Source organism: Heptranchias perlo, unplaced genomic scaffold (assembly GCF_035084215.1).
Source record: "Heptranchias perlo isolate sHepPer1 unplaced genomic scaffold, sHepPer1.hap1 HAP1_SCAFFOLD_258, whole genome shotgun sequence".
Classification (NCBI taxonomy): domain Eukaryota; kingdom Metazoa; phylum Chordata; class Chondrichthyes; order Hexanchiformes; family Hexanchidae; genus Heptranchias; species Heptranchias perlo.
This window is the reverse complement of record NW_027139270.1, coordinates 160,264-187,302: the sequence shown is the minus strand read 5'-3', so window position 1 is coordinate 187,302 and position 27,039 is coordinate 160,264. Positions and strand designations below refer to the sequence as shown.

Here is a 27,039-nt window from a genome sequence, read left to right as displayed (position 1 = left end):
CCGGATTGGATCATCTGTCGGGAGCGGACAGTCCGGATTGGGTCATCTGTTGGGAGCGGACAGTCCGGATTGGATCATCTGTCGGGAGCGGACAGTCCGGATTGGGTCAATGTCGGGAGTGGACAGTCCGGATTGGGTCAATGTCGGGAGTGGACAGTCCGGATTGGATCATCTGTCGGGAGCGGACAGTCCGGATTGGTTCAATGTCGGGAGCGGACAGTCCGGATTGGATCATCTGTCGGGAGCGGACAGTCCGGATTGGGTCATCTGTTGGGAGCGGACAGTCCGGATTGGATCATCTGTCGGGAGCGGACAGTCCGGATTGGGTCAATGTCGGGAGTGGACAGTCCGGATTGGGTCAATGTCGGGAGTGGACAGTCCGGATTGGATCATCTGTCGGGAGAGGACAGTCCGGATTGGGTCATCTGTCGGGAGCGGACAGTCCGGATTGGATCATCTGTCGGGAGTGGACAGTCCGGATTGGATCATCTGTCGGGAGAGGACAGTCCGGATTGGGTCATCTGTCGGGAGAGGACAGTCCGGATTGGATCATCTGTCAGGAGCGGACAGTCCGGATTGGATCATCTGTCGGGAGTGGACAGTCCGGATTGGATCATCTGTCGGGAGAGGACAGTCCGGATTGGGTCATCTGTCGGGAGCGGACAGTCTGGATTGGATCATCTGTCGGGAGTGGACAGTCCGGATTGGATCATCTGTCGGGAGAGGACAGTCCGGATTGGGTCATCTGTCGGGAGAGGACAGTCCGGATTGGGTCATCTGTCAGGAGAGGACAGTCCGGATTGGATCATCTGTCGGGAGAGGACAGTTCGGATTGGGTCATCTGTCAGGAGAGGACAGTCCGGATTGGATCATCTGTCGGGAGCGGACAGTCCGGATTGGGTCAATGTCGGGAGCGGACAGTCCGGATTGGATCATCTGTCGGGAGCGGACAGTCCGGATTGGATCATCTGTCGGGAGCGGACAGTCCGGATTGGGTCATCTGTCGGGAGCGGACAGTCCGGATTGGGTCAATGTCGGGAGTGGACAGTCCGGATTGGATCATCTGTCAGGAGCGGACAGTCCGTATTGGATCATCTGTCGGGAGTGGACAGTCCGGATTGGATCATCTGTCGGGAGAGGACAGTCCGGATTGGGTCATCTGTCGGGAGCGGACAGTCCGGATTGGATCATCTGTCGGGAGTGGACAGTCCGGATTGGATCATCTGTCGGGAGAGGACAGTCCGGATTGGGTCAATGTCGGGAGCGGACAGTCCGGATTGGATCATCTGTCGGGAGCGGACAGTCCGGATTGGATCATCTGTCGGGAGCGGACAGTCCGGATTGGGTCATCTGTCGGGAGCGGACAGTCCGGATTGGGTCAATGTCGGGAGCGGACAGTCCGGATTGGGTCAATGTTGTGAGCGGACAGTCCGGATTGGGTCAATGTCGGGAGCGGACAGTCCGGATTGGATCATCTGTCGGGAGCGGACAGTCCGGATTGGGTCAATGTCGGGAGCGGACAGTCCGGATTGGATCATCTGTCGGGAGCGGACAATCCGGATTGGATCATCTGTCAGGAGAGGACAGTCCGGATTGGATCATCTGTTGGGAGCGGACAGTCCGGATTGGATCATCTGTCGGGAGCGGACAGTCCGGATTGGGTCAATGTCGGGAGCGGACAGTCCGGATTGGGTCAATGTTGTGAGCGGACAGTCCGGATTGGGTCAATGTCGGGAGCGGACAGTCCGGATTGGATCATCTGTCGGGAGCGGACAGTCCGGATTGGTTCAATGTCGGGAGCGGACAGTCCGGATTGGATCATCTGTCGGGAGCGGACAGTCCGGATTGGGTCATCTGTTGGGAGCGGACAGTCCGGATTGGATCATCTGTCGGGAGCGGACAGTCCGGATTGGGTCAATGTCGGGAGTGGACAGTCCGGATTGGGTCAATGTCGGGAGTGGACAGTCCGGATTGGATCATCTGTCGGGAGCGGACAGTCCGGATTGGTTCAATGTCGGGAGCGGACAGTCCGGATTGGATCATCTGTCGGGAGCGGACAGTCCGGATTGGGTCATCTGTTGGGAGCGGACAGTCCGGATTGGATCATCTGTCGGGAGCGGACAGTCCGGATTGGGTCAATGTCGGGAGTGGACAGTCCGGATTGGGTCAATGTCGGGAGTGGACAGTCCGGATTGGATCATCTGTCGGGAGAGGACAGTCCGGATTGGGTCATCTGTCGGGAGCGGACAGTCCGGATTGGATCATCTGTCGGGAGTGGACAGTCCGGATTGGATCATCTGTCGGGAGAGGACAGTCCGGATTGGGTCATCTGTCGGGAGAGGACAGTCCGGATTGGATCATCTGTCAGGAGCGGACAGTCCGGATTGGATCATCTGTCGGGAGTGGACAGTCCGGATTGGATCATCTGTCGGGAGAGGACAGTCCGGATTGGGTCATCTGTCGGGAGCGGACAGTCTGGATTGGATCATCTGTCGGGAGTGGACAGTCCGGATTGGATCATCTGTCGGGAGAGGACAGTCCGGATTGGGTCATCTGTCGGGAGAGGACAGTCCGGATTGGGTCATCTGTCAGGAGAGGACAGTCCGGATTGGATCATCTGTCGGGAGCGGACAGTCCGGATTGGGTCAATGTCGGGAGCGGACAGTCCGGATTGGATCATCTGTCGGGAGCGGACAGTCCGGATTGGATCATCTGTCGGGAGCGGACAGTCCGGATTGGGTCATCTGTCGGGAGCGGACAGTCCGGATTGGTTCAATGTCGGGAGTGGACAGTCCGGATTGGATCATCTGTCAGGAGCGGACAGTCCGTATTGGATCATCTGTCGGGAGTGGACAGTCCGGATTGGATCATCTGTCGGGAGAGGACAGTCCGGATTGGGTCATCTGTCGGGAGCGGACAGTCCGGATTGGATCATCTGTCGGGAGTGGACAGTCCGGATTGGATCATCTGTCGGGAGAGGACAGTCCGGATTGGGTCAATGTCGGGAGCGGACAGTCCGGATTGGATCATCTGTCGGGAGCGGACAGTCCGGATTGGATCATCTGTCGGGAGCGGACAGTCCGGATTGGGTCAATGTCGGGAGCGGACAGTCCGGATTGGGTCAATGTTGTGAGCGGACAGTCCGGATTGGGTCAATGTCGGGAGCGGACAGTCCGGATTGGATCATCTGTCGGGAGCGGACAGTCCGGATTGGGTCAATGTCGGGAGCGGACAGTCCGGATTGGATCATCTGTCGGGAGCGGACAATCCGGATTGGATCATCTGTCAGGAGAGGACAGTCCGGATTGGATCATCTGTTGGGAGCGGACAGTCCGGATTGGATCATCTGTCGGGAGCGGACAGTCCGGATTGGGTCAATGTCGGGAGCGGACAGTCCGGATTGGGTCAATGTTGTGAGCGGACAGTCCGGATTGGGTCAATGTCGGGAGCGGACAGTCCGGATTGGATCATCTGTCGGGAGCGGACAGTCCGGATTGGTTCAATGTCGGGAGCGGACAGTCCGGATTGGATCATCTGTCGGGAGCGGACAGTCCGGATTGGGTCATCTGTTGGGAGCGGACAGTTCGGATTGGATCATCTGTCGGGAGCGGACAGTCCGGATTGGGTCATCTGTCGGGAGTGGACAGTCCGGATTGGGTCATCTGTTGGGAGTGGACAGTCCGGATTGGATCATCTGTCGGGAGCGGACAGTCCGGATTGGGTCATCTGTCGGGAGCGGACAGTCCGGATTGGGTCAATGTCGGGAGTGGACAGTCCGGATTGGGTCAATGTCGGGAGTGGACAGTCCGGATTGGATCATCTGTCGGGAGTGGACAGTCCGGATTGGATCATCTGTCGGGAGAGGACAGTCCGGATTGGGTCATCTGTCGGGAGCGGACAGTCCGGATTGGATCATCTGTCGGGAGTGGACAGTCCGGATTGGATCATCTGTCGGGAGAGGACAGTCCGGATTGGGTCATCTGTCGGGAGAGGACAGTCCGGATTGGATCATCTGTCAGGAGCGGACAGTCCGGATTGGATCATCTGTCGGGAGTGGACAGTCCGGATTGGATCATCTGTCGGGAGAGGACAGTCCGGATTGGGTCATCTGTCGGGAGCGGACAGTCTGGATTGGATCATCTGTCGGGAGTGGACAGTCCGGATTGGATCATCTGTCGGGAGAGGACAGTCCGGATTGGGTCATCTGTCGGGAGAGGACAGTCCGGATTGGGTCATCTGTCAGGAGAGGACAGTCCGGATTGGATCATCTGTCGGGAGTGGACAGTCCGGATTGGATCATCTGTCAGGAGAGGACAGTCCGGATTGGATCATCTGTCGGGAGCGGACAGTCCGGATTGGGTCAATGTCGGGAGCGGACAGTCCGGATTGGATCATCTGTCGGGAGCGGACAATCCGGATTGGATCATCTGTCAGGAGAGGACAGTCCGGATTGGATCATCTGTTGGGAGCGGACAGTCCGGATTGGATCATCTGTCGGGAGCGGACAGTCCGGATTGGGTCAATGTCGGGAGCGGACAGTCCGGATTGGGTCAATGTTGTGAGCGGACAGTCCGGATTGGGTCAATGTCGGGAGCGGACAGTCCGGATTGGATCATCTGTCGGGAGCGGACAGTCCGGATTGGTTCAATGTCGGGAGCGGACAGTCCGGATTGGATCATCTGTCGGGAGCGGACAGTCCGGATTGGGTCATCTGTTGGGAGCGGACAGTCCGGATTGGATCATCTGTCGGGAGCGGACAGTCCGGATTGGGTCAATGTCGGGAGTGGACAGTCCGGATTGGGTCAATGTCGGGAGTGGACAGTCCGGATTGGATCATCTGTCGGGAGCGGACAGTCCGGATTGGTTCAATGTCGGGAGCGGACAGTCCGGATTGGATCATCTGTCGGGAGCGGACAGTCCGGATTGGGTCATCTGTTGGGAGCGGACAGTCCGGATTGGATCATCTGTCGGGAGCGGACAGTCCGGATTGGGTCAATGTCGGGAGTGGACAGTCCGGATTGGGTCAATGTCGGGAGTGGACAGTCCGGATTGGATCATCTGTCGGGAGTGGACAGTCCGGATTGGATCATCTGTCGGGAGAGGACAGTCCGGATTGGGTCATCTGTCGGGAGCGGACAGTCCGGATTGGATCATCTGTCGGGAGTGGACAGTCCGGATTGGATCATCTGTCGGGAGAGGACAGTCCGGATTGGGTCATCTGTCGGGAGAGGACAGTCCGGATTGGATCATCTGTCAGGAGCGGACAGTCCGGATTGGATCATCTGTCGGGAGTGGACAGTCCGGATTGGATCATCTGTCGGGAGAGGACAGTCCGGATTGGGTCATCTGTCGGGAGCGGACAGTCTGGATTGGATCATCTGTCGGGAGTGGACAGTCCGGATTGGATCATCTGTCGGGAGAGGACAGTCCGGATTGGGTCATCTGTCGGGAGAGGACAGTCCGGATTGGGTCATCTGTCAGGAGAGGACAGTCCGGATTGGATCATCTGTCGGGAGAGGACAGTTCGGATTGGGTCATCTGTCAGGAGAGGACAGTCCGGATTGGATCATCTGTCGGGAGTGGACAGTCCGGATTGGATCATCTGTCAGGAGAGGACAGTCCGGATTGGATCATCTGTCGGGAGCGGACAGTCCGGATTGGGTCAATGTCGGGAGCGGACAGTCCGGATTGGATCATCTGTCGGGAGCGGACAATCCGGATTGGATCATCTGTCAGGAGAGGACAGTCCGGATTGGATCATCTGTTGGGAGCGGACAGTCCGGATTGGGTCAATGTCGGGAGCGGACAGTCCGGATTGGGTCAATGTTGTGAGCGGACAGTCCGGATTGGGTCAATGTCGGGAGCGGACAGTCCGGATTGGATCATCTGTCGGGAGCGGACAGTCCGGATTGGTTCAATGTCGGGAGCGGACAGTCCGGATTGGATCATCTGTCGGGAGCGGACAGTCCGGATTGGGTCATCTGTTGGGAGCGGACAGTCCGGATTGGATCATCTGTCGGGAGCGGACAGTCCGGATTGGGTCATCTGTCGGGAGTGGACAGTCCGGATTGGGTCATCTGTTGGGAGTGGACAGTCCGGATTGGATCATCTGTTGGGAGTGGACAGTCCGGATTGGGTCATCTGTTGGGAGTGGACAGTCCGGATTGGGTCAATGTTGGGAGCGGACAGTCCGGATTGGATCATCTGTCGGGAGAGGACAGTCCGGATTGGATCATCTGTTGGGAGCGGACAGTCCGGATTGGGTCATCTGTTGGGAGCGGACAGTCCGGATTGGATCATCTGTCGGGAGTGGACAGTCCGGATTGGGTCATCTGTCGGGAGTGGACAGTCCGGATTGGATCAATGTCGGGAGCGGACAGTCCGGATTGGATCATCTGTCGGGAGCGGTCAGTCCGGATTGGGTCAATGTCGGGAGCGGACAGTCCGGATTGGATCATCTGTCGGGAGCGGACAGTCTGGATTGGGTTAATGTCGGGAGCGGACAGTCCGGATTGGATCATCTGTTGGGAGCGGTCAGTCCGGATTGGATCATCTGTCGGGAGCGGACAGTCCGGATTGGGTCATCTGTTGGGAGCGGACAGTCCGGATTGGGTCATCTGTCGGGAGTGGACAGTCCGGATTGGATCATCTGTCGGGAGTGGACAGTCCGGATTGGGTCAATGTTGGGAGCGGACAGTCCGGATTGGATCATCTGTCGGGAGAGGACAGTCCGGATTGGATCATCTGTTGGGAGCGGACAGTCCGGATTGGGTCATCTGTTGGGAGCGGACAGTCCGGATTGGATCATCTGTCGGGAGTGGACAGTCCGGATTGGGTCATCTGTTGGGAGCGGACAGTCCGGATTGGGTCAATGTTGGGAGTGGACAGTCCGGATTGGGTCAATGTCGGGAGTGGACAGTCCGGATTGGGTCAATGTCGGGAGTGGACAGTCCGGATTGGATCATCTGTCGGGAGTGGACAGTCCGGATTGGATCATCTGTCGGGAGAGGACAGTCCGGATTGGGTCATCTGTCGTGAGCGGACAGTCCGGATTGGATCATCTGTCGGGAGAGGACAGTCCGGATTGGGTCATCTGTCGGGAGAGGACAGTCCGGATTGGATCATCTGTCAGGAGCGGACAGTCCGGATTGGATCATCTGTCGGGAGTGGACAGTCCGGATTGGATCATCTGTCGGGAGAGGACAGTCCGGATTGGGTCATCTGTCGGGAGCGGACAGTCTGGATTGGATCATCTGTCGGGAGTGGACAGTCCGGATTGGATCATCTGTCGGGAGAGGACAGTCCGGATTGGGTCATCTGTCGGGAGAGGACAGTCCGGATTGGGTCATCTGTCAGGAGAGGACAGTCCGGATTGGATCATCTGTCGGGAGAGGACAGTTCAGATTGGGTCATCTGTCAGGAGAGGACAGTCCGGATTGGATCATCTGTCGGGAGCGGACAGTCCGGATTGGGTCAATGTCGGGAGCGGACAGTCCGGATTGGATCATCTGTCGGGAGCGGACAGTCCGGATTGGATCATCTGTCGGGAGCGGACAGTCCGGATTGGGTCATCTGTCGGGAGCGGACAGTCCGGATTGGGTCAATGTCGGGAGCGGACAGTCCGTATTGGATCATCTGTCGGGAGTGGACAGTCCGGATTGGATCATCTGTCGGGAGAGGACAGTCCGGATTGGGTCATCTGTCGGGAGCGGACAGTCCGGATTGGATCATCTGTCGGGAGTGGACAGTCCGGATTGGATCATCTGTCGGGAGAGGACAGTCCGGATTGGGTCAATGTCGGGAGCGGACAGTCCGGATTGGATCATCTGTCGGGAGCGGACAGTCCGGATTGGGTCAATGTCGGGAGCGGACAGTCCGGATTGGGTCAATGTTGTGAGCGGACAGTCCGGATTGGGTCAATGTCGGGAGCGGACAGTCCGGATTGGATCATCTGTCGGGAGCGGACAGTCCGGATTGGGTCAATGTCGGGAGCGGACAGTCCGGATTGGATCATCTGTCGGGAGCGGACAATCCGGATTGGATCATCTGTCAGGAGAGGACAGTCCGGATTGGATCATCTGTTGGGAGCGGACAGTCCGGATTGGATCATCTGTCGGGAGCGGACAGTCCGGATTGGGTCAATGTCGGGAGCGGACAGTCCGGATTGGGTCAATGTTGTGAGCGGACAGTCCGGATTGGGTCAATGTCGGGAGCGGACAGTCCGGATTGGATCATCTGTCGGGAGCGGACAGTCCGGATTGGTTCAATGTCGGGAGCGGACAGTCCGGATTGGATCATCTGTCGGGAGCGGACAGTCCGGATTGGGTCATCTGTTGGGAGCGGACAGTTCGGATTGGATCATCTGTCGGGAGCGGACAGTCCGGATTGGGTCATCTGTCGGGAGTGGACAGTCCGGATTGGGTCATCTGTTGGGAGTGGACAGTCCGGATTGGATCATCTGTCGGGAGCGGACAGTCCGGATTGGGTCATCTGTCGGGAGCGGACAGTCCGGATTGGGTCAATGTCGGGAGTGGACAGTCCGGATTGGGTCAATGTCGGGAGTGGACAGTCCGGATTGGATCATCTGTCGGGAGTGGACAGTCCGGATTGGATCATCTGTCGGGAGAGGACAGTCCGGATTGGGTCATCTGTCGGGAGCGGACAGTCCGGATTGGATCATCTGTCGGGAGTGGACAGTCCGGATTGGATCATCTGTCGGGAGAGGACAGTCCGGATTGGGTCATCTGTCGGGAGAGGACAGTCCGGATTGGATCATCTGTCGGGAGCGGACAGTCCGGATTGGATCATCTGTCGGGAGTGGACAGTCCGGATTGGATCATCTGTCGGGAGAGGACAGTCCGGATTGGGTCATCTGTCGGGAGCGGACAGTCTGGATTGGATCATCTGTCGGGAGTGGACAGTCCGGATTGGATCATCTGTCGGGAGAGGACAGTCCGGATTGGGTCATCTGTCGGGAGAGGACAGTCCGGATTGGGTCATCTGTCAGGAGAGGACAGTCCGGATTGGATCATCTGTCGGGAGAGGACAGTTCGGATTGGGTCATCTGTCAGGAGAGGACAGTCCGGATTGGATCATCTGTCGGGAGTGGACAGTCCGGATTGGATCATCTGTCAGGAGAGGACAGTCCGGATTGGATCATCTGTCGGGAGCGGACAGTCCGGATTGGGTCAATGTCGGGAGCGGACAGTCCGGATTGGATCATCTGTCGGGAGCGGACAATCCGGATTGGATCATCTGTCAGGAGAGGACAGTCCGGATTGGATCATCTGTTGGGAGCGGACAGTCCGGATTGGATCATCTGTCGGGAGCGGACAGTCCGGATTGGGTCAATGTCGGGAGCGGACAGTCCGGATTGGGTCAATGTTGTGAGCGGACAGTCCGGATTGGGTCAATGTCGGGAGCGGACAGTCCGGATTGGATCATCTGTCGGGAGCGGACAGTCCGGATTGGTTCAATGTCGGGAGCGGACAGTCCGGATTGGATCATCTGTCGGGAGCGGACAGTCCGGATTGGGTCATCTGTTGGGAGCGGACAGTCCGGATTGGATCATCTGTCGGGAGCGGACAGTCCGGATTGGGTCAATGTCGTGAGTGGACAGTCCGGATTGGGTCAATGTCGGGAGTGGACAGTCCGGATTGGATCATCTGTCGGGAGTGGACAGTCCGGATTGGATCATCTGTCGGGAGAGGACAGTCCGGATTGGGTCATCTGTCGGGAGCGGACAGTCCGGATTGGATCATCTGTCGGGAGTGGACAGTCCGGATTGGATCATCTGTCGGGAGAGGACAGTCCGGATTGGGTCATCTGTCGGGAGAGGACAGTCCGGATTGGATCATCTGTCAGGAGCGGACAGTCCGGATTGGATCATCTGTCGGGAGTGGACAGTCCGGATTGGATCATCTGTCGGGAGTGGACAGTCCGGATTGGATCATCTGTCGGGAGAGGACAGTCCGGATTGGGTCATCTGTCGGGAGCGGACAGTCTGGATTGGATCATCTGTCGGGAGTGGACAGTCCGGATTGGATCATCTGTCGGGAGAGGACAGTCCGGATTGGGTCATCTGTCGGGAGAGGACAGTCCGGATTGGGTCATCTGTCAGGAGAGGACAGTCCGGATTGGATCATCTGTCGGGAGCGGACAATCCGGATTGGATCATCTGTCAGGAGAGGACAGTCCGGATTGGATCATCTGTCGGGAGTGGACAGTCCGGATTGGATCATCTGTCGGGAGCGGACAGTCCGGATTGGGTCATCTGTCAGGAGAGGACAGTTCGGATTGGGTCATCTGTCAGGAGAGGACAGTCCGGATTGGATCATCTGTCGGGAGTGGACAGTCCGGATTGGATCATCTGTCAGGAGAGGACAGTCCGGATTGGATCATCTGTCGGGAGCGGACAGTCCGGATTGGGTCAATGTCGGGAGCGGACAGTCCGGATTGGATCATCTGTCGGGAGCGGACAATCCGGATTGGATCATCTGTCAGGAGAGGACAGTCCGGATTGGATCATCTGTTGGGAGCGGACAGTCCGGATTGGATCATCTGTCGGGAGCGGACAGTCCGGATTGGGTCAATGTCGGGAGCGGACAGTCCGGATTGGGTCAATGTTGTGAGCGGACAGTCCGGATTGGGTCAATGTCGGGAGCGGACAGTCCGGATTGGATCATCTGTCGGGAGCGGACAGTCCGGATTGGTTCAATGTCGGGAGCGGACAGTCCGGATTGGATCATCTGTCGGGAGCGGACAGTCCGGATTGGGTCATCTGTTGGGAGCGGACAGTCCGGATTGGATCATCTGTCGGGAGCGGACAGTCCGGATTGGGTCAATGTCGGGAGTGGACAGTCCGGATTGGGTCATCTGTCGGGAGTGGACAGTCCGGATTGGGTCATCTGTTGGGAGTGGACAGTCCGGATTGGATCATCTGTTGGGAGTGGACAGTCCGGATTGGGTCAATGTTGGGAGCGGACAGTCCGGATTGGATCATCTGTCGGGAGAGGACAGTCCGGATTGGATCATCTGTTGGGAGCGGACAGTCCGGATTGGGTCATCTGTTGGGAGCGGACAGTCCGGATTGGATCATCTGTCGGGAGTGGACAGTCCGGATTGGGTCATCTGTTGGGAGCGGACAGTCCGGATTGGGTCAATGTTGGGAGCGGACAGTCCGGATTGGATCATCTGTCGGGAGTGGACAGTCCGGATTGGATCAATGTCGGGAGCGGACAGTCCGGATTGGATCATCTGTCGGGAGCGGTCAGTCCGGATTGGGTCAATGTCGGGAGCGGACAGTCCGGATTGGATCATCTGTCGGGAGCGGACAGTCTGGATTGGGTTAATGTCGGGAGCGGACAGTCCGGATTGGATCATCTGTTGGGAGCGGTCAGTCCGGATTGGATCATCTGTCGGGAGCGGACAGTCCGGATTGGGTCATCTGTTGGGAGCGGACAGTCCGGATTGGGTCATCTGTCGGGAGTGGACAGTCCGGATTGGGTCATCTGTCGGGAGCGGACAGTCCGGATTGGATCATCTGTTGGGAGCGGACAGTCCGGATTGGATCATCTGTCGGGAGTGGACAGTCCGGATTGGGTCATCTGTTGGGAGCGGACAGTCCGGATTGGATCATCTGTCGGGAGTGGACAGTCCGGATTGGGTCAATGTTGGGAGCGGACAGTCCGGATTGGATCATCTGTCGGGAGAGGACAGTCCGGATTGGATCATCTGTTGGGAGCGGACAGTCCGGATTGGGTCATCTGTTGGGAGCGGACAGTCCGGATTGGATCATCTGTCGGGAGTGGACAGTCCGGATTGGGTCATCTGTTGGGAGCGGACAGTCCGGATTGGGTCAATGTTGGGAGTGGACAGTCCGGATTGGATCATCTGTCGGGAGTGGACAGTCCGGATTGGATCAATGTCGGGAGCGGACAGTCCGGATTGGATCATCTGTCGGGAGCGGTCAGTCCGGATTGGGTCAATGTCGGGAGCGGACAGTCCGGATTGGATCATCTGTCGGGAGCGGACAGTCTGGATTGGGTTAATGTCGGGAGCGGACAGTCCGGATTGGATCATCTGTTGGGAGCGGTCAGTCCGGATTGGATCATCTGTCGGGAGCGGACAGTCCGGATTGGGTCATCTGTTGGGAGCGGACAGTCCGGATTGGGTCATCTGTCGGGAGTGGACAGTCCGGATTGGGTCATCTGTCGGGAGCGGACAGTCCGGATTGGATCATCTGTTGGGAGCGGACAGTCCGGATTGGATCATCTGTCGGGAGTGGACAGTCCGGATTGGATCATCTGTCGGGAGCGGACAGTCCGGATTGGGTCATCTGTTGGGAGCGGACAGTCCGGATTGGATCATCTGTCGGGAGTGGACAGTCCGGATTGGGTCATCTGTTGGGAGCGGACAGTCCGGATTGGGTCAATGTTGGGAGTGGACAGTCCGGATTGGATCATCTGTCGGGAGTGGACAGTCCGGATTGGATCAATGTCGGGAGCGGACAGTCCGGATTGGATCATCTGTCGGGAGCGGTCAGTCCGGATTGGGTCAATGTCGGGAGCGGACAGTCCGGATTGGATCATCTGTCGGGAGCGGACAGTCTGGATTGGGTTAATGTCGGGAGCGGACAGTCCGGATTGGATCATCTGTTGGGAGCGGTCAGTCCGGATTGGATCATCTGTCGGGAGCGGACAGTCCGGATTGGGTCATCTGTTGGGAGCGGACAGTCCGGATTGGGTCATCTGTCGGGAGTGGACAGTCCGGATTGGGTCATCTGTCGGGAGCGGACAGTCCGGATTGGATCATCTGTTGGGAGCGGACAGTCCGGATTGGATCATCTGTCGGGAGTGGACAGTCCGGATTGGGTCATCTGTTGGGAGCGGACAGTCCGGATTGGATCATCTGTCGGGAGTGGACAGTCCGGATTGGGTCAATGTTGGGAGCGGACAGTCCGGATTGGGTCATCTGTCGGGAGTGGACAGTCCGGATTGGATCATCTGTCGGGAGTGGACAGTCCGGATTGGATCAATGTCGGGAGCGGACAGTCCGGATTGGATCATCTGTCGGGAGCGGACAGTCCGGATTGGATCATCTGTCGGGAGCGGACAGTCCGGATTGGATCATCTGTTGGGAGCGGACAGTCCGGATTGGATCATCTGTCGGGAGCGGACAGTCCGGATTGGGTCAATGTCGGGAGCGGACACTCCGGATTGGATCATCTGTCGGGAGTGGACAGTCCGGATTGGATCATCTGTCGGGAGCGGACAGTCCGGATCGGGTCATCTGTCGGGAGCGGACAGTCCGGATTGGATCATCTGTCGGGAGCGGACAGTCCGGATTGGGTCAATGTCGGGAGCGGACAGTCCGGATTGGGTCAATGTCGGGAGCGGACAGTCCGGATTGGATCATCTGTCGGGAGCGGACAGTCCGGATTGGATCATCTGTCGGGAGGGGACAGTCCGGATTGGATCATCTGTCGGGAGCGGACAGTCCGGATTGGATCATCTGTCGGGAGCGGACAGTCCGGATTGGATCATCTGTTGGGAGCGGACAGTCCGGATTGGGTCAATGTCGGGAGCGGACAGTCCGGATTGGATCATCTGTTGCGAGCGGACAGTCCGGATTGGGTCAATGTCGGGAGGGGACAGTCCGGATTGGATCATCTGTCGGGAGCGGACAGTCCGGATTGGATCATCTGTTGGGAGCGGACAGTCCGGATTGGATCATCTGTCGGGAGCGGACAGTCCGGATTGGATCATCTGTCGGGAGCGGACAGTCCGGATCCCATATCCCCAGCATCTTTTCTCCCCCCTCTCAGGATTGGTCAGTGTTTGTCCCACCCCCTCTCACGGTTGGTCGGTGCTCTCCCCATTCCACACCCAGGATTGGTTGTATCTTAGGTCCTAGCCCTCTCTGGATTGGTCAGTTTGGAGTGCTGATCTAACGGATTCTCATACCTTACAGTTCTTGCAGCAAACTCCGTGAGCACATTGAGCTCCTGCCCTCAGTGTGCAGTTATTGGCGTTACAGCATGGGTTCACACACTCCTACAACACACAGTGAACACACGTTACTGTACACGGTTCACAGGGTATATTACACCATGTATGTCCCATCACACCGTGTACGTCCCATCACACCGTGTACGTCCCATCACACCGTGTACGTCCCATCACACCGTGTACGTCCCATCACACCGTGTACGTCCCATCACACTGTGCATATCACATTACCGAATGGCCTCCTTTTGTGCTGTACCTACTATGATACACTGTGTATATTACTTTACACTGTCCATATCTTATTACACTGTGTAAGAACATAAGAACTTAAGAAATAGGAGCAGGAGTAGGCCATTCGGCCGCTCGAGCCTGCTCCGCCATTCAATCAGATCATGGCTGATCTTTGACCTCAACTCCACTTTCCCGCCCGATCCCCATATCCCTTGATTCCCCGAGAGTCCAAAAATCTATCGATCTCAGCCTTGAATATATTCAATGACTCAGCATCCACAGCCCTCTGGGATTGAGAATTCCAAAGATTCACAACCCTCTAAGTGAAGAAATTCCTCCTCATCTCAGTCTGAAACGGCCGACCCCTTATCCTGAGACTATGCCCCCTGGTTCTAGACTCTCCAGCCAGAGGAAACAGCCTCTCAGCATCTAACCTGTCAAACCCCCTCAGAATCTTATATGTTTCAATGAGATCACCTCTCAATCTTCTAAACTCCAGAGATATCGGCCCATTCTACTCAACCTCTCCTCATAGGACAACCCTCTCATCCCAGGGATTAATCTCGTGAACCTTTGCTGCACCGCCTCTAAGGCAAGTATATCCTTCTTAGATAAGAGACCAAAACTGTACACAGTACTCCAGGTGAGGTCTCACCAATGCCCTGTACAATTGTAGTAAGACTTCCTTACTCTTGTACTCCAACCCCCTTGCAATAAAGGCCAACGTACCATTTGCTTTCCTAATTACTTGCTGTACCTGCATGATAACTTTTTGTGTTTCTTGTACGAGGACACCCAAATCTCTCTGAACACCAACATTTAATAGTTTCTCACCATTTAAAAAATATTCTGTTTTTCTATTCTTCCGACCAAAGTGAATAACCTCACATTTCCCCACATTATACTCCATCTCCCACCTTCTTGCCCACTCACTTAACCTGTCTATATCCCTTTGCAGACTCTTTGGGGGTGATTTTAAAATGAAGCCAGGAAGGGGTCGGGAGATTAATTTGAGGAAGGGAAACCCATTAGTCCGGGATTCCTGGAGATCCGTATGATTTTGACGTAAGGACGTCTTTTATTTTTTGCTGTTGGTTTCCCGTCCGGCTGAGCGGCTGATTGACAGACTGGTCTCAGTCAGACGGGACAGCGGTCAGGGGCAGGACGTCTGCAGGTCGGTCTTTGTTTGTATGGATGGTAGGGGGGAGGCACGGGTGGGCATAGGTCGGTCATGAGTCATACGGGATGGGATCGGGGTCAGTCATGGGGGGGGGCGAGATCATTGAGGGGGAGGGTCGGGGTTGGAGGATCAGGGTTGGGGGTCGGAGGGGGAGGATCGAGGGTCAGAGGGGGAGGATCGGGGTCAGAGGGGGAGGATTAGGGTTGGGGTCGAGGTTGGAGGGGGAGGTTCGGGGTCAGGGGTCGTCGGAGGGGGAGGATCGGGGTCAGGGGATCGGAGGTCAGAGGGGTAAGATGGGGTCGGGGGTCGGAGGGGCAGGATCGGGGTTGGGGTCGGAGGAGGAGGAGGATCGGGGGTCGGAGGGGGTGGATCGGGGTCGGAGGTCGGGGTTGGAGGAGGAGGATCGGGGCCGGGGGTCGGAGGTGGAAGATCGGGGTCCCGGGTCGGAGGGGGAGGATCAGGGATCGGAGGGGGAGGATCGGAGGTCAGAGGGGTAAGATCGGGGTCGGAGGAGGATCGGGGTTCGGAAGGGGAGGATTGGGGGTTGAAGGGGTAGATTGGGGTTGGGGGTCGGGGTCGGATCAGCGTCGAGGGATCAGGATCGGAGGAGGAAGATCGGGGTCGGGGGTCAGAGGGGCAGGATTGGGGTTGGAGGGGGAGGATCGGGGTCGGGGGTCAGAGGGGGAGAATCGGGATCGGGAAATCTGGATCGGGGGTTGGAGGGGGGAGATCCGGGTAAAAGGAGGAGGGTTGGGGTCAGGGGTCCACGATCGGGGGGGGGGGGTCTGCGGTCATGGGGGGGTCCACAATTGGAGGGGGTCCGTGATCAGGGGTCGGGGGTCCGTGATCAGGGGTCGGGGGTCCGTGATCAGGGGTCGGGGGTCCGTGATCAGGGGTCGGGGGTCCGTGATCAGGGGTCCGTGATCAGGGGTCGGGGGTCCGTGATCAGGGGTTGGGGGTCTGTGATCGTCAGGGGTGGGGGTCGGTGCAGGTAGGCTTGTTAGGCCTGGGGGAAGCACTCCTGCTCCTCCGGGCCCACAAGCTGTGCCTTTCTAGGCACCTACCTGTTAGTCTCGGGCCTTCTCGCCTCCTTTCATGATGTGGAGATGCCGGTGATGGACTGGGGTGGACAAATGTAAGGAATCTTACAACACCAGGTTATAGTCCAACAATTTTATTTTAAAATCACAAGCTTTCGGAGATTATCCCCTTCGTCAGGTGAGTGAGTGAATGAGAGGTTCTCAAATCGTATATCTTATATTAGGCTGGGACACCATCACACCAATCAAAAGGTGTCGTTGGTGTTCAGACAGGTTAGCCACGGAAAACAGTAGGTCCCAGTATGCTGAATACACATTGTGTCAAATTACACAGACAGAAAGAAAGTGACCCGAAAGGCAGAGAGAGAGAGAGAGAATTTTCAGTTGTATTAAAAACAGATAACTTTTTTTTCCCTTGCTGGTGGGGTAACGTGTAGCGTGACATGAACCCAAGATCCCGGTTGAGGCCGTCCTCATGGGTGCGGAACTTGGCTATCAACTTCTGCTGGACGATTTTGCGTTGTTGTGTGTCTCGAAGGCCGCCTTGGAGAACGCTTACCCGAAGATCGGTGGCTGAATGTCCTTGACTGCTAAAGTGTTCCCCGACTGAGACAACCCTGCCACACAACCCTGCCACGGCAACCTCTGCAAGACATGCCAGATCATCGACACGGATACCACCATCACACGAGAGGACACCACCCACCAGGTACATGGTTCATACTCCTGTGACTCAGCCAACGTTGTCTACCTCATACGTTGCAGGAAAGGATGCCCCAGAGCATGGTACATTGGCGAGACCATGCAGACACTGCGACAACGGATGAACGGACACCGCGCAACAATCGCCAGACAGGAGGGTTCCCTCCCAGTCGGGGAACACTTTAGCAGTCAAGGACATTCAGCCACCGATCTTCGGGTAAGGGTTCTCCAAGGCGGCCTTCGAGACACATGACAACGCAAAATCGTCGAGCAGAAATTGATAGCCAAGTTCCGCACCCATGAGGACGGCCTCAACCGGGATCTTGGGTTCATGTCACACTACACGTAACCCCACCAGCGAAGAAAAAAAAGTTATCTGTTTTTAATACAACTGAAAATTCTCTCTCTCTCTCTGCCTTTCGGGTCTCTTTCTCTCTGTCTGTGTAATTTGACACAATGTGTATTCAGCATACTGGGACCTACTGTTTTCCGTGGCTAACCTGTCTGAACTCCAACGACACCTTTGATTGGTGTGATGGTGTCCCAGCCTAATATAAGATATGCGATTTGAGAACCTCTCATTCACTCACTCACCTGACGAAGGGGATAATCTCCGAAAGCTTGTGATTTTAAAATAAAATTGTTGGACTATAACCTGGTGTTGTAAGATTCCTTACATTTCTCCTTTCATGAGGCATAAAACAGAAGACCCAGGAATCCCGGCCCCCTGGGGTTGAAATCGGGAATTAGTGAAAAATGGAGCCTCCATGAAAGGATTTAAGGCCCGACCTGCCTCCTGGGAGCAGCTTGGTCGCCCACCCCTCATCCCACCCCCGTGAAAACCAGAAATGGGCGGGTTAGAGGCGGGTTTGAAATGGTGGCAATTTTCAATGCCCCTCTTCCCCGATTTTGAAAATTGAGCCCTTTGTGTTCTCCTCACAGCTTACTCTCCCACCTAGCTTTGTATCATCAGCAAACTTGGATACATTACACTCGGTCCCTTCATCTAAGTCATTAATATAGATTGTAAATAGCTGAGGCCCGAGCACTGATCCCTGTCATACCCCACTAGTTACAGCCTGACAACCTGAGAATGACCCGTTTATCCCTACTCTCTGTTTTCTGTCCGTTAACCAATCCTCTTTCCATGATAATATATTATCCCCAATCCCATGAGCCCTTATCTTGTGTAACAACCTTTTATGTGGCACCTTATCGAATGCCTTTTGAAAATCCAAATATACTTCATCCACTGGTTCTCCTTTATCTACTCTCCTAGTTACATCCTCAAAAAACTCTAATAAATTTGTCAAACACGATTTCCCTTTCATAAAACCATGTTGACTCTGCCTAATCATATTATGATTTTCTAAGTGCCCTGTTACCACTTCCTTAATAATGGATTCCAGCATTTTCCCGATGACTGATGTCAGGCTAACTGGCCTGTAATTCCCTGTTTTCTCTCTCCCTCCTTGATTGAATAGCGGGATTACATTTTCTACCTTCCAATCCACTGTGACCGTTCCAGAATCTGGGGAATTTTGGAAGATCACAACCAATGCATCCACTATCTCTGCAGCCTCCTCTTTTAGAACCCTTGGATGTCGGCCATCAGGTCCAGGGGATTTATCGACTTTTAGTCCCATTAATTCCTCCAGTACTTTTTCTCTACTGATATTAATTACTTTAAGTTCCTCACTCTCATTTACCCCTTGGTTCCCCACTATTTCTGGTTTGCTTTTTGTGTCGTCTACTATGAAGACAGATACAAAATATTTGTTCAATATCTCTGATTTCCTGATTCCCCATTATAATTTCTCCTCTCTCAGTCTCTAAGGGACCCACGTTTCTTTTTTATTTGTTCATGGGATGTGGGCGTCGCTGGCGAGGCCGGCATTTATTGCCCATCCCTAATTGCCCTTGAGAAGGTGGTGGTGAGCCGCCTTCTTGAACCGCTGCAGTCCGTGTGGTGAAGGTTCTCCCACAGTGCTGTTAGGAAGGGAGTTCCAGGATTTTGACCCAGCGACAATGAAGGAACGGTGATATATTTCCAAGTCGGGATGGTGTGTGACTTGGAGGGGAACGTGCAGGTGGTGTTGTTCCCATGTACCTGCTGCTCTTGTCCTTCTAGGTGGTAGAGGTCGTGGGTTTGGGAGGTGCTGTCGAAGAAGCCTTGGCGAGTTGCTGCAGTGCATCCTGTGGATGGTACACACTGCAGCCACAGTGCGCCGGTGGTGAAGGGAGTGAATGTTTAGGGTGGTGGATGGGGTGCCAATCAAGCGGGCTGCTTTGTCCTGGATGGTTTACTTTCTCTACTCTCTTCCTTTTTACATACTGTAGAAGCTCTTACAATCCGTTTTTATATTCTATTTTCTCCCTTTTTATAAATTTTTGATCGTCCTTTGCTGGTTTCTAAAACTCTCCCAATCCTCAGGCTCACTACTCTTTTGGTAACATTATAAGCCTCTTCTTTTAATCTAATACCATCCTTAACTTCTTTCGTTAGCCACGGATGGATCACTTTTTCCGTGGAGTTTTTATTTCCAATGGAATGTATACTTGTTGATAATATTGAAATATTTCTTTAAATGTTTGCCATTGCTTTTCAACTGTCAAACCCTTTAATTTAATTTCCCAATCTACCATATACTCGCCCCTCATACCTACGTAATTGGCTTTATTTAAGTTTAAGATTCTAGTTTCTGATTTACGTACGTTACTTTCAAACTCTATGTGAAATTCTATCATATTATGATCACTCTTCCCCAGAGGTTCTTTTACTGTGTGATTACTAATGACCCCTGTCTCATTACACGATATAAGGTCTAAAATGGCCTGTTCCCTGGTTGGTTCCATGACGTATTGCTGTAAGAAACAGTCTTGATTACATTCCATGAACTCGTCCTCCAAACTACTTTGTCAATTTGATTTGCCCAGTCTATATTCAGATTAAAGTCCCCCAGATTACACTGTATATATCCCATTACACTGTGTATATCACCTTACACTATATATATCCCATTACACTGTGTATATCCCATTACACTGTGTATATTCAATTACACTGTGTATATCACATTACATTATGTATATCATCTTACACTGTGTATATCACCTTACACTGTGTATATCACCTTACACTGTGTATATCACCTTACACTGTGTATATCACATTACACCGTATATATCCCATTACACTGTGAATATCCCGTTACACTGTGTATATCACCTTACACTGTGTATATCATCTTACACTGTCTATATCACCTTACACCGTGTATATCCCATTACACTGTGAATATCCCATTACACTGTGTATATCCCATTACACTGTGAATATCCCATTACACTGTGAATATCCCATTACACTGTGTATATCACCTTACACTGTCTATATCCCATTACACTGTGTATATCACCTTACACTGTCTATATCACCTTACACTGTGTATATCACCTTACACTGTCTATATCCCATTACACTGTGTATATCACCTTACACTGTCTATATCACCTTACACTGTGTATATCACCTTACACTGTCTATATCACCTTACACTGTCTATATCACCTTACACTGTCTATATCACCGTACACTGTCTATATCACCGTACACTGTCTATATCACATTACATTATATATATCACACTACACTGTGTACATTACATTGCACCGTGTATATCACATTACACTGTATATCACCTTACACTGTGTATATCACATTACATTATGTATATCGCCTTGCACTGTCTATATCACCTTACACTGTGTATATTACATTACACCGTATATATCCCATTACACTGGATATCACCTTACACTGCGTATATCCCATTACACTGTCTATATCCCATTACACTGTCTATATCCCATTACACTGTCTATATCCCATTACAATGTGTATATTCCATTACACTGTTTATATCAGATTACACTCTGTATATCCCATTACAATGTGTATATCCCATTACACTGTGTATATCACGTTACACTGTATATATAGAATCATAGAATCGTTACAGCACAGAAGGAGGCGATTCGGCCACAAGAGCAATCCTGTTAGTCCCATTGCCGCGCTCTTTCCCTGTAGCCCTCCAAAATTTTTTCCCTTCAAATATTTAACAAATTCCTTTTTGAAAGCCACAACTGAATCTGTCTCCACCACCCCCTCGGGCAGTGCATTCCAGATATTAACTACATGCTGTGTAAAAAACTTTTCCTCATGTCGCCTTTCGTTCTTTTGCCAATCACCTTAAATCTCTGCCTTCTGGTTCTCGACCTTCCCACCAATCGGAACTGTTTCTCTTTATTTACTTTATCTAAACCTTTCATGATTTTGAACACTTCTATCAAATCTCCTCTCAACCTTCTCTGTTCTAAGGAGAACAATCCCAGCTTCTCCAGTCAATTCATGTAACTGAAGTCCCTCATTCGTGGAATCATTCCAGTAAATCTTTTCTGCAGCCTTTCTAAGGCCTTCACATCCTTCTATAACAACATAAGAAATAGGAGCAGGAGTAGGCCATTCGGCCCCTCGAGCCTGCTCCGCCATTCAATCAGATCATGGCTGATCTTTGACCTCAACTCCACTTTCCCGCCCGATCTCCATATCCCTTGATTCCCCGAGAGTCCAAAAATCTATCGATCTCAGCCTTGAATATATTCAATGACTCAGCATCCACAGCCCTCTGGGGTAGAGAATTCCAAAGATTCACAACCCTCTAAGTGAAGAAATTCCTCCTCATCTCAGTCTGAAATGGCCGACCCCTTATCCTGAGACTATGCCCCCTGGTTCCAGACTCTCCAGCCAGGGGAAACAGTCTCTCAGCATCTACCCTGTCAAACCCCCTCAGAATCTTATATGTTTCAATGAGATCACCTCTCAATCTTCTAAATTCCAGAGAGTATAGGCCCATTCTACTCAATCTCTCCTCATAGGACAACCCTCTCATCCCAGGAATCAATCCAGTGAACCTTTGTTGCACTGCCTCTAAGGCAAGTATATCCTTCCTTAGGTAAGAGACCAAAACTGTACACAGTACTCCAGGTGAGGTCTCACCAATGCCCTGTACAATTGTAGTAAGACTTCCTTACTCTTGTACTCCAACCCCTTTGCAATAAAGGCCAACGTACCATTTGCCTTCCTAATTGCTTGCTGTACCTGCATGTTAACTTTCTGTTTCTTGTACGAGGACACCCAAATCTCTCTGAACACCAACATTTAATAGTTTCTCACCATTTAAAAATATTCTGTTTTTCTATTCTTCCTACCAAAGTGAATAATCTCATATTTCCCCACATTATACTCCATCTGCCACCTTTATTAGAGTTTTTTGAGGAAGTAACGGGCAGGATAAAGGGGAACCAACGGATGCAGTATATTTGGATTTCCAAAAGGCATTCGATAAGGTGCCACATAAAAGATTACTGCACAAGATAAGAGCTCATGGTGTTGGGGGTAATATACTGGCATGGATAGAGGATTGGCTAACTAACAGAAAACAAAGAGTCGGGATAAAAGGGTCATTTTCAAAATGTCAATCTGTAACTAGTGGGGTGCCGCAGGGCTCAGTGCTGGAGCCTCAACTATTTACAATATATATCAATGACTTGGATGAAGGAACAGAGTGTATTGTGGCCAAATTTGCTGATGATACAAAGATAGGTGGACAAGCAAGTTGTGATGAGGACACAAAGTGTCTGCAAAGGGATATCGACAGGTTAAGTGAATGGGCAAAAATTTGGCAGATGGAATATAATGTGGGAAAATGTGAAGTCATCCACTTTGGGAGGAAAAATAAAAAAGCAAAATATTATTTGAATGGAGAAATACTACAAAATACTGCGGTACAGAGGGATCTGGGTGTCCTCGTACATGAAACACAAAAAGTCAACATACAGGTGCAGCAGGTAATCCGGAAGGCAAACGGAATATTGGCCTTTATTTCTCGGGGGATGGAGTATAAAAGCAGGGAAGTCATGCTCCAACTGTACAGGGTGCTGGTGAGACCACACCTGGAGTACTGTGTACAGTTCTGGTGCCCTTATTTAAGGAAGGACATACTTGCATTGGAGGCAGTTCAGAGAAGGTTCACTAGGTTGATTCCGGGTATGGAAGGGTTGTCTTATGAGGAAAGATTGAACAGGTTGGGTCTATACTCATTGGAGTTTAGAAGGATGAGAGGAGATCTTATTGAAACATACAATTGTAAACAATTTTACAACACCAAGTTATAGTCCAGCAATTTTATTTTAAATTCACAAGCTTTCGGAGGCTACCTCCTTCCTCAGGTGAACGATGTGGAAATGAAGTCCTCGAAATGAAGTCGCATTTATAATTCACAGAACAATGCTTGGTGATTACAGACAGTTTTTTCAACTGCCCGTTGCCAAGGCAATCAGTGTGCAGACAGACAGGTGTTACCTGCAAGGTCTCCGAATATACAAATCACCAAAAAAAAACAACAAACAAAAAAAAAACAGAGATAGAGAGGTAGAAACATAGAAAAGACAGCAACTGACCCGTTATATTAAAAACAGATAACATTTGTTCACTGGTGGGGTAACGTGTAGCGTGACATGAACCCAAGATCCCGGTTGAGGCCGTCCTCATGGGTGCGGAACTTGGCTATCAATTTCTGCTCGACGATTTTGCGTTGTCGTGTGTCTCGAAGGCCGCCTTGGAGTACGCTTACCCGAAGGTCGGTGGATGAATGTCCATGACTGCTGAAGTGTTCCCCGACTGGGAGGGAACCCTCCTGTCTGGCGATTGTTGCGCGGTGTCCGTTCATCCGTTGTCGCAGCGTCTGCATGGACTCGCCAATGTACCATGCTCCGGGGCATCCTTTCCTGCAACGTATGAGGTAGACAACGTTGGTCGAGTCACAGGAGTATGAACCATGCACCTGGTGGGTGGTGTCCTCTCGTGTGATGGTGGTATCTGTGTCGATGATCTGGCATGTCTTGCAGAGGTTACCGTGGCAGGGTTGTGTGGTGTCGTGGACGCTGTTCTCTTGAAAGCTAGGTAATTTGCTGCGAACGATGGTCTGTTTGAGGTTGGGTGGCTGTTTAAAGGCGAGTAGTGGAGGTGTGGGGATGGCCATAGCGAGGTGTTCGTCGTCATTGATGACATGTTGAAGGCTGCGGAGAACATGGCGTAGTTTCTCCGCTCCGGGGAAGTACTGGACGACAAAGGGTACTCTGTTGGTTGCGTCCCGTGTTAGTCTCCTGAGGAGGTCTATGCGATTTTTTGCTGTGGCCCGTCGGAACTGTCAATCGATGAGTCGAGCGTCATATCCCGTTCTTACTAGGGCGTCTTTCAGCGTCTGTAGGTGTCCATCGCGTTCCTCCTCGTCTGAGCAGACTCTGTGTATTCGCAGGGCCTGTCCATAGGGGATGGCCTCTTTGACGTGGTTAGGGTGGAAGCTGGAAAAGTGGAGCATCGTGAGGTTGTCTTTGGGCTTGCGGTAGAGTGAGGTGCTGAGGTGCCCGTCTTTGATGGAGATTCGTGTGTCCAAGAAAGAAACTGATTCTGAGGAGTAGTCCATGGTGAGCTTGATGGTGGGATGGAACTTGTTGATGTTATCGTGTCGTCTCTTTAGTGATTCCTTGCCGTGGGTCCATAGAAAGAAAATGTCATCGATGTATCTGGTGTATAGTGTTGGTTGGAGGTCTTGTGCAGTGAAGAAGTCCTGCTCGAACTTGTGCATGAAAATGTTGGCGTATTGGGGTGCGAATTTGGTCCCCATGGCTGTTCCGTGTGTTTGGGTAAAGAACTGGTTATTGAAGGTGAAGACATTGTGATCCAGGATGAAGCGGATGAGTTGTAGGATGGCGTCCGGAGATTGGCTGTTGTTGGTGTTGAGTATTGATGCTGTCGCAGCGATGCCGTCATCGTGGGGGATACTGGTGTAGAGTGCCGAGACGTCCATCGTGGTGAGAAGTGTTCCTGGTTCAACTGGTCCGTGGGTACTGAGTTTTTGTAGGAAGTCTGTAGTGTCGCGACAGAAGCTGGGGGCTCCCTGTACGATGGGTTTCAGGATGCCCTCGATGTATCCAGAGAGGTTCTCACACAGGGTTCCGTTGCCTGATACGATAGGACGTCCGGGTGTGTTGGCTTTGTGTATCTTTGGGAGGCAGTAGAAGTCTCCCACGCGGGGAGTACGTGGGATGAGAGTGCGTAGGATGGTTTGAAGGTCTGGATCGAAGGTCTTGATCAGTTTGTTGAGCTGGTGGGTGTGTTCTTTGGTCGGATCTGCGGGTAACCGTCTGTAGTGTTCCTGGTTGTCCAGTTGTCGGTATGCTTCTTTGCAATAGTCCATTCTGTTCTGTTCGACAATGGCTCCTCCTTTGTCCGCTGGTTTGATGACGATGTTGCGGTTGGTCTTGAGAGCGTTGATGGCGTTGCGTTGTGCTCGGGTGACATTCTGGACTGTCTTCCGAGTGCGGCTGATGAATCTGGCATTGACGCATTTCCTGACAGCTTGAGCATACATGTCCAGCTGAGGGGACATCGTATCAGGCAACGGAACCCTGCGTGAGAACCTCTCTGGATACATCGAGGGCATCCTGAAACCCATCGTACAGGGAACCCCCAGCTTCTGTCGCGACACTACAGACTTCCTACAAAAACTCAGTACCCACGGACCAGTTGAACCAGGAACACTTCTCACCACGATGGACGTCTCGGCACTATACACCAGTATCCCCCACGATGACGGCATCGCTGCAACAGCCTCAGTACTCAACACCAACAACAGCCACTCTCCGGACGCCATCCTACAACTCATCCGCTTCATCCTGGATCACAATGTCTTCACCTTCGATAACCAGTTCTTTACCCAAACACACGGAACAGCCATGGGGACCAAATTCGCACCCCAATATGCCAACATTTTCATGCACAAGTTCGAGCAGGACTTCTTCACTGCACAAGACCTCCAACCAACACTATACACCAGATACATCGACGACATTTTCTTTCTATGGACCCACGGCAAGGAATCACTAAAGAGACGACACGATAACATCAACAAGTTCCATCCCACCATCAAGCTCACCATGGACTACTCCTCAGAATCAGTTTCTTTCTTGGACACACGAATCTCCATCAAAGACGGGCACCTCAGCACCTCACTCTACCGCAAGCCCACGGACAACCTCACGATGCTCCACTTTTCCAGCTTCCACCCTAACCACGTCAAAGAGGCCATCCCCTATGGACAGGCCCTGCGAATACACAGGGTCTGCTCAGACGAGGAGGAACGCGATGGACACCTACAGACGCTGAAAGACGCCCTAGTAAGAACGGGATATGACGCTCGACTCATCGATCGACAGTTCCAACGGGCCACAGCAAAAAAATCGCATAGACCTCCTCAGGAGACTAACACGGGACGCAACCAACAGAGTACCCTTTGTCGTCCAGTACTTCCCCGGAGCGGAGAAACTACGCCATGTTCTCCGCAGCCTTCAACATGTCATCAATGAGGACGAACACCTCGCTACGGCCATCCCCACACCTCCACTACTCGCCTTTAAACAGCCACCCAACCTCAAACAGACCATCGTTCGCAGCAAATTACCCAGCTTTCAAGAGAACAGCATCCACGACACCACACAACCCTGCCACGGTAACCTCTGCAAGACATGCCAGATCATCGACACAGATACCACCATCACACGAGAGGACACCACCCACCAGGTGCATGGTTCATACTCCTGTGACTCGGCCAACGTTGTCTACCTCATACGTTGCAGGAAAGGATGCCCCAGAGCATGGTACATTGGCGAGACCATGCAGACGCTGCGACAACGGATGAACGGACACCGCGCAACAATCGCCAAACAGGAGGGTTCCCTCCCAGTCGGGGAACAC

General features: G+C 52.9%; 1 protein-coding gene across 2 annotated transcripts in view; it reads right to left on the bottom strand.

The window, feature by feature from the left end:
- LOC137310523 (disintegrin and metalloproteinase domain-containing protein 33-like) overlaps positions 1 to 27,039 on the bottom strand; it is a 382,320-nt gene that overhangs the window by 195,728 nt on the left and 159,553 nt on the right. For both annotated transcript variants that reach the window (XM_067978293.1, XM_067978294.1), the window contains exon 13: positions 13,965 to 14,054. In XM_067978293.1, the coding sequence (XP_067834394.1) occupies positions 13,965 to 14,054 (90 nt within the window). The remainder of the gene's footprint in view (positions 1 to 13,964; positions 14,055 to 27,039) is intronic.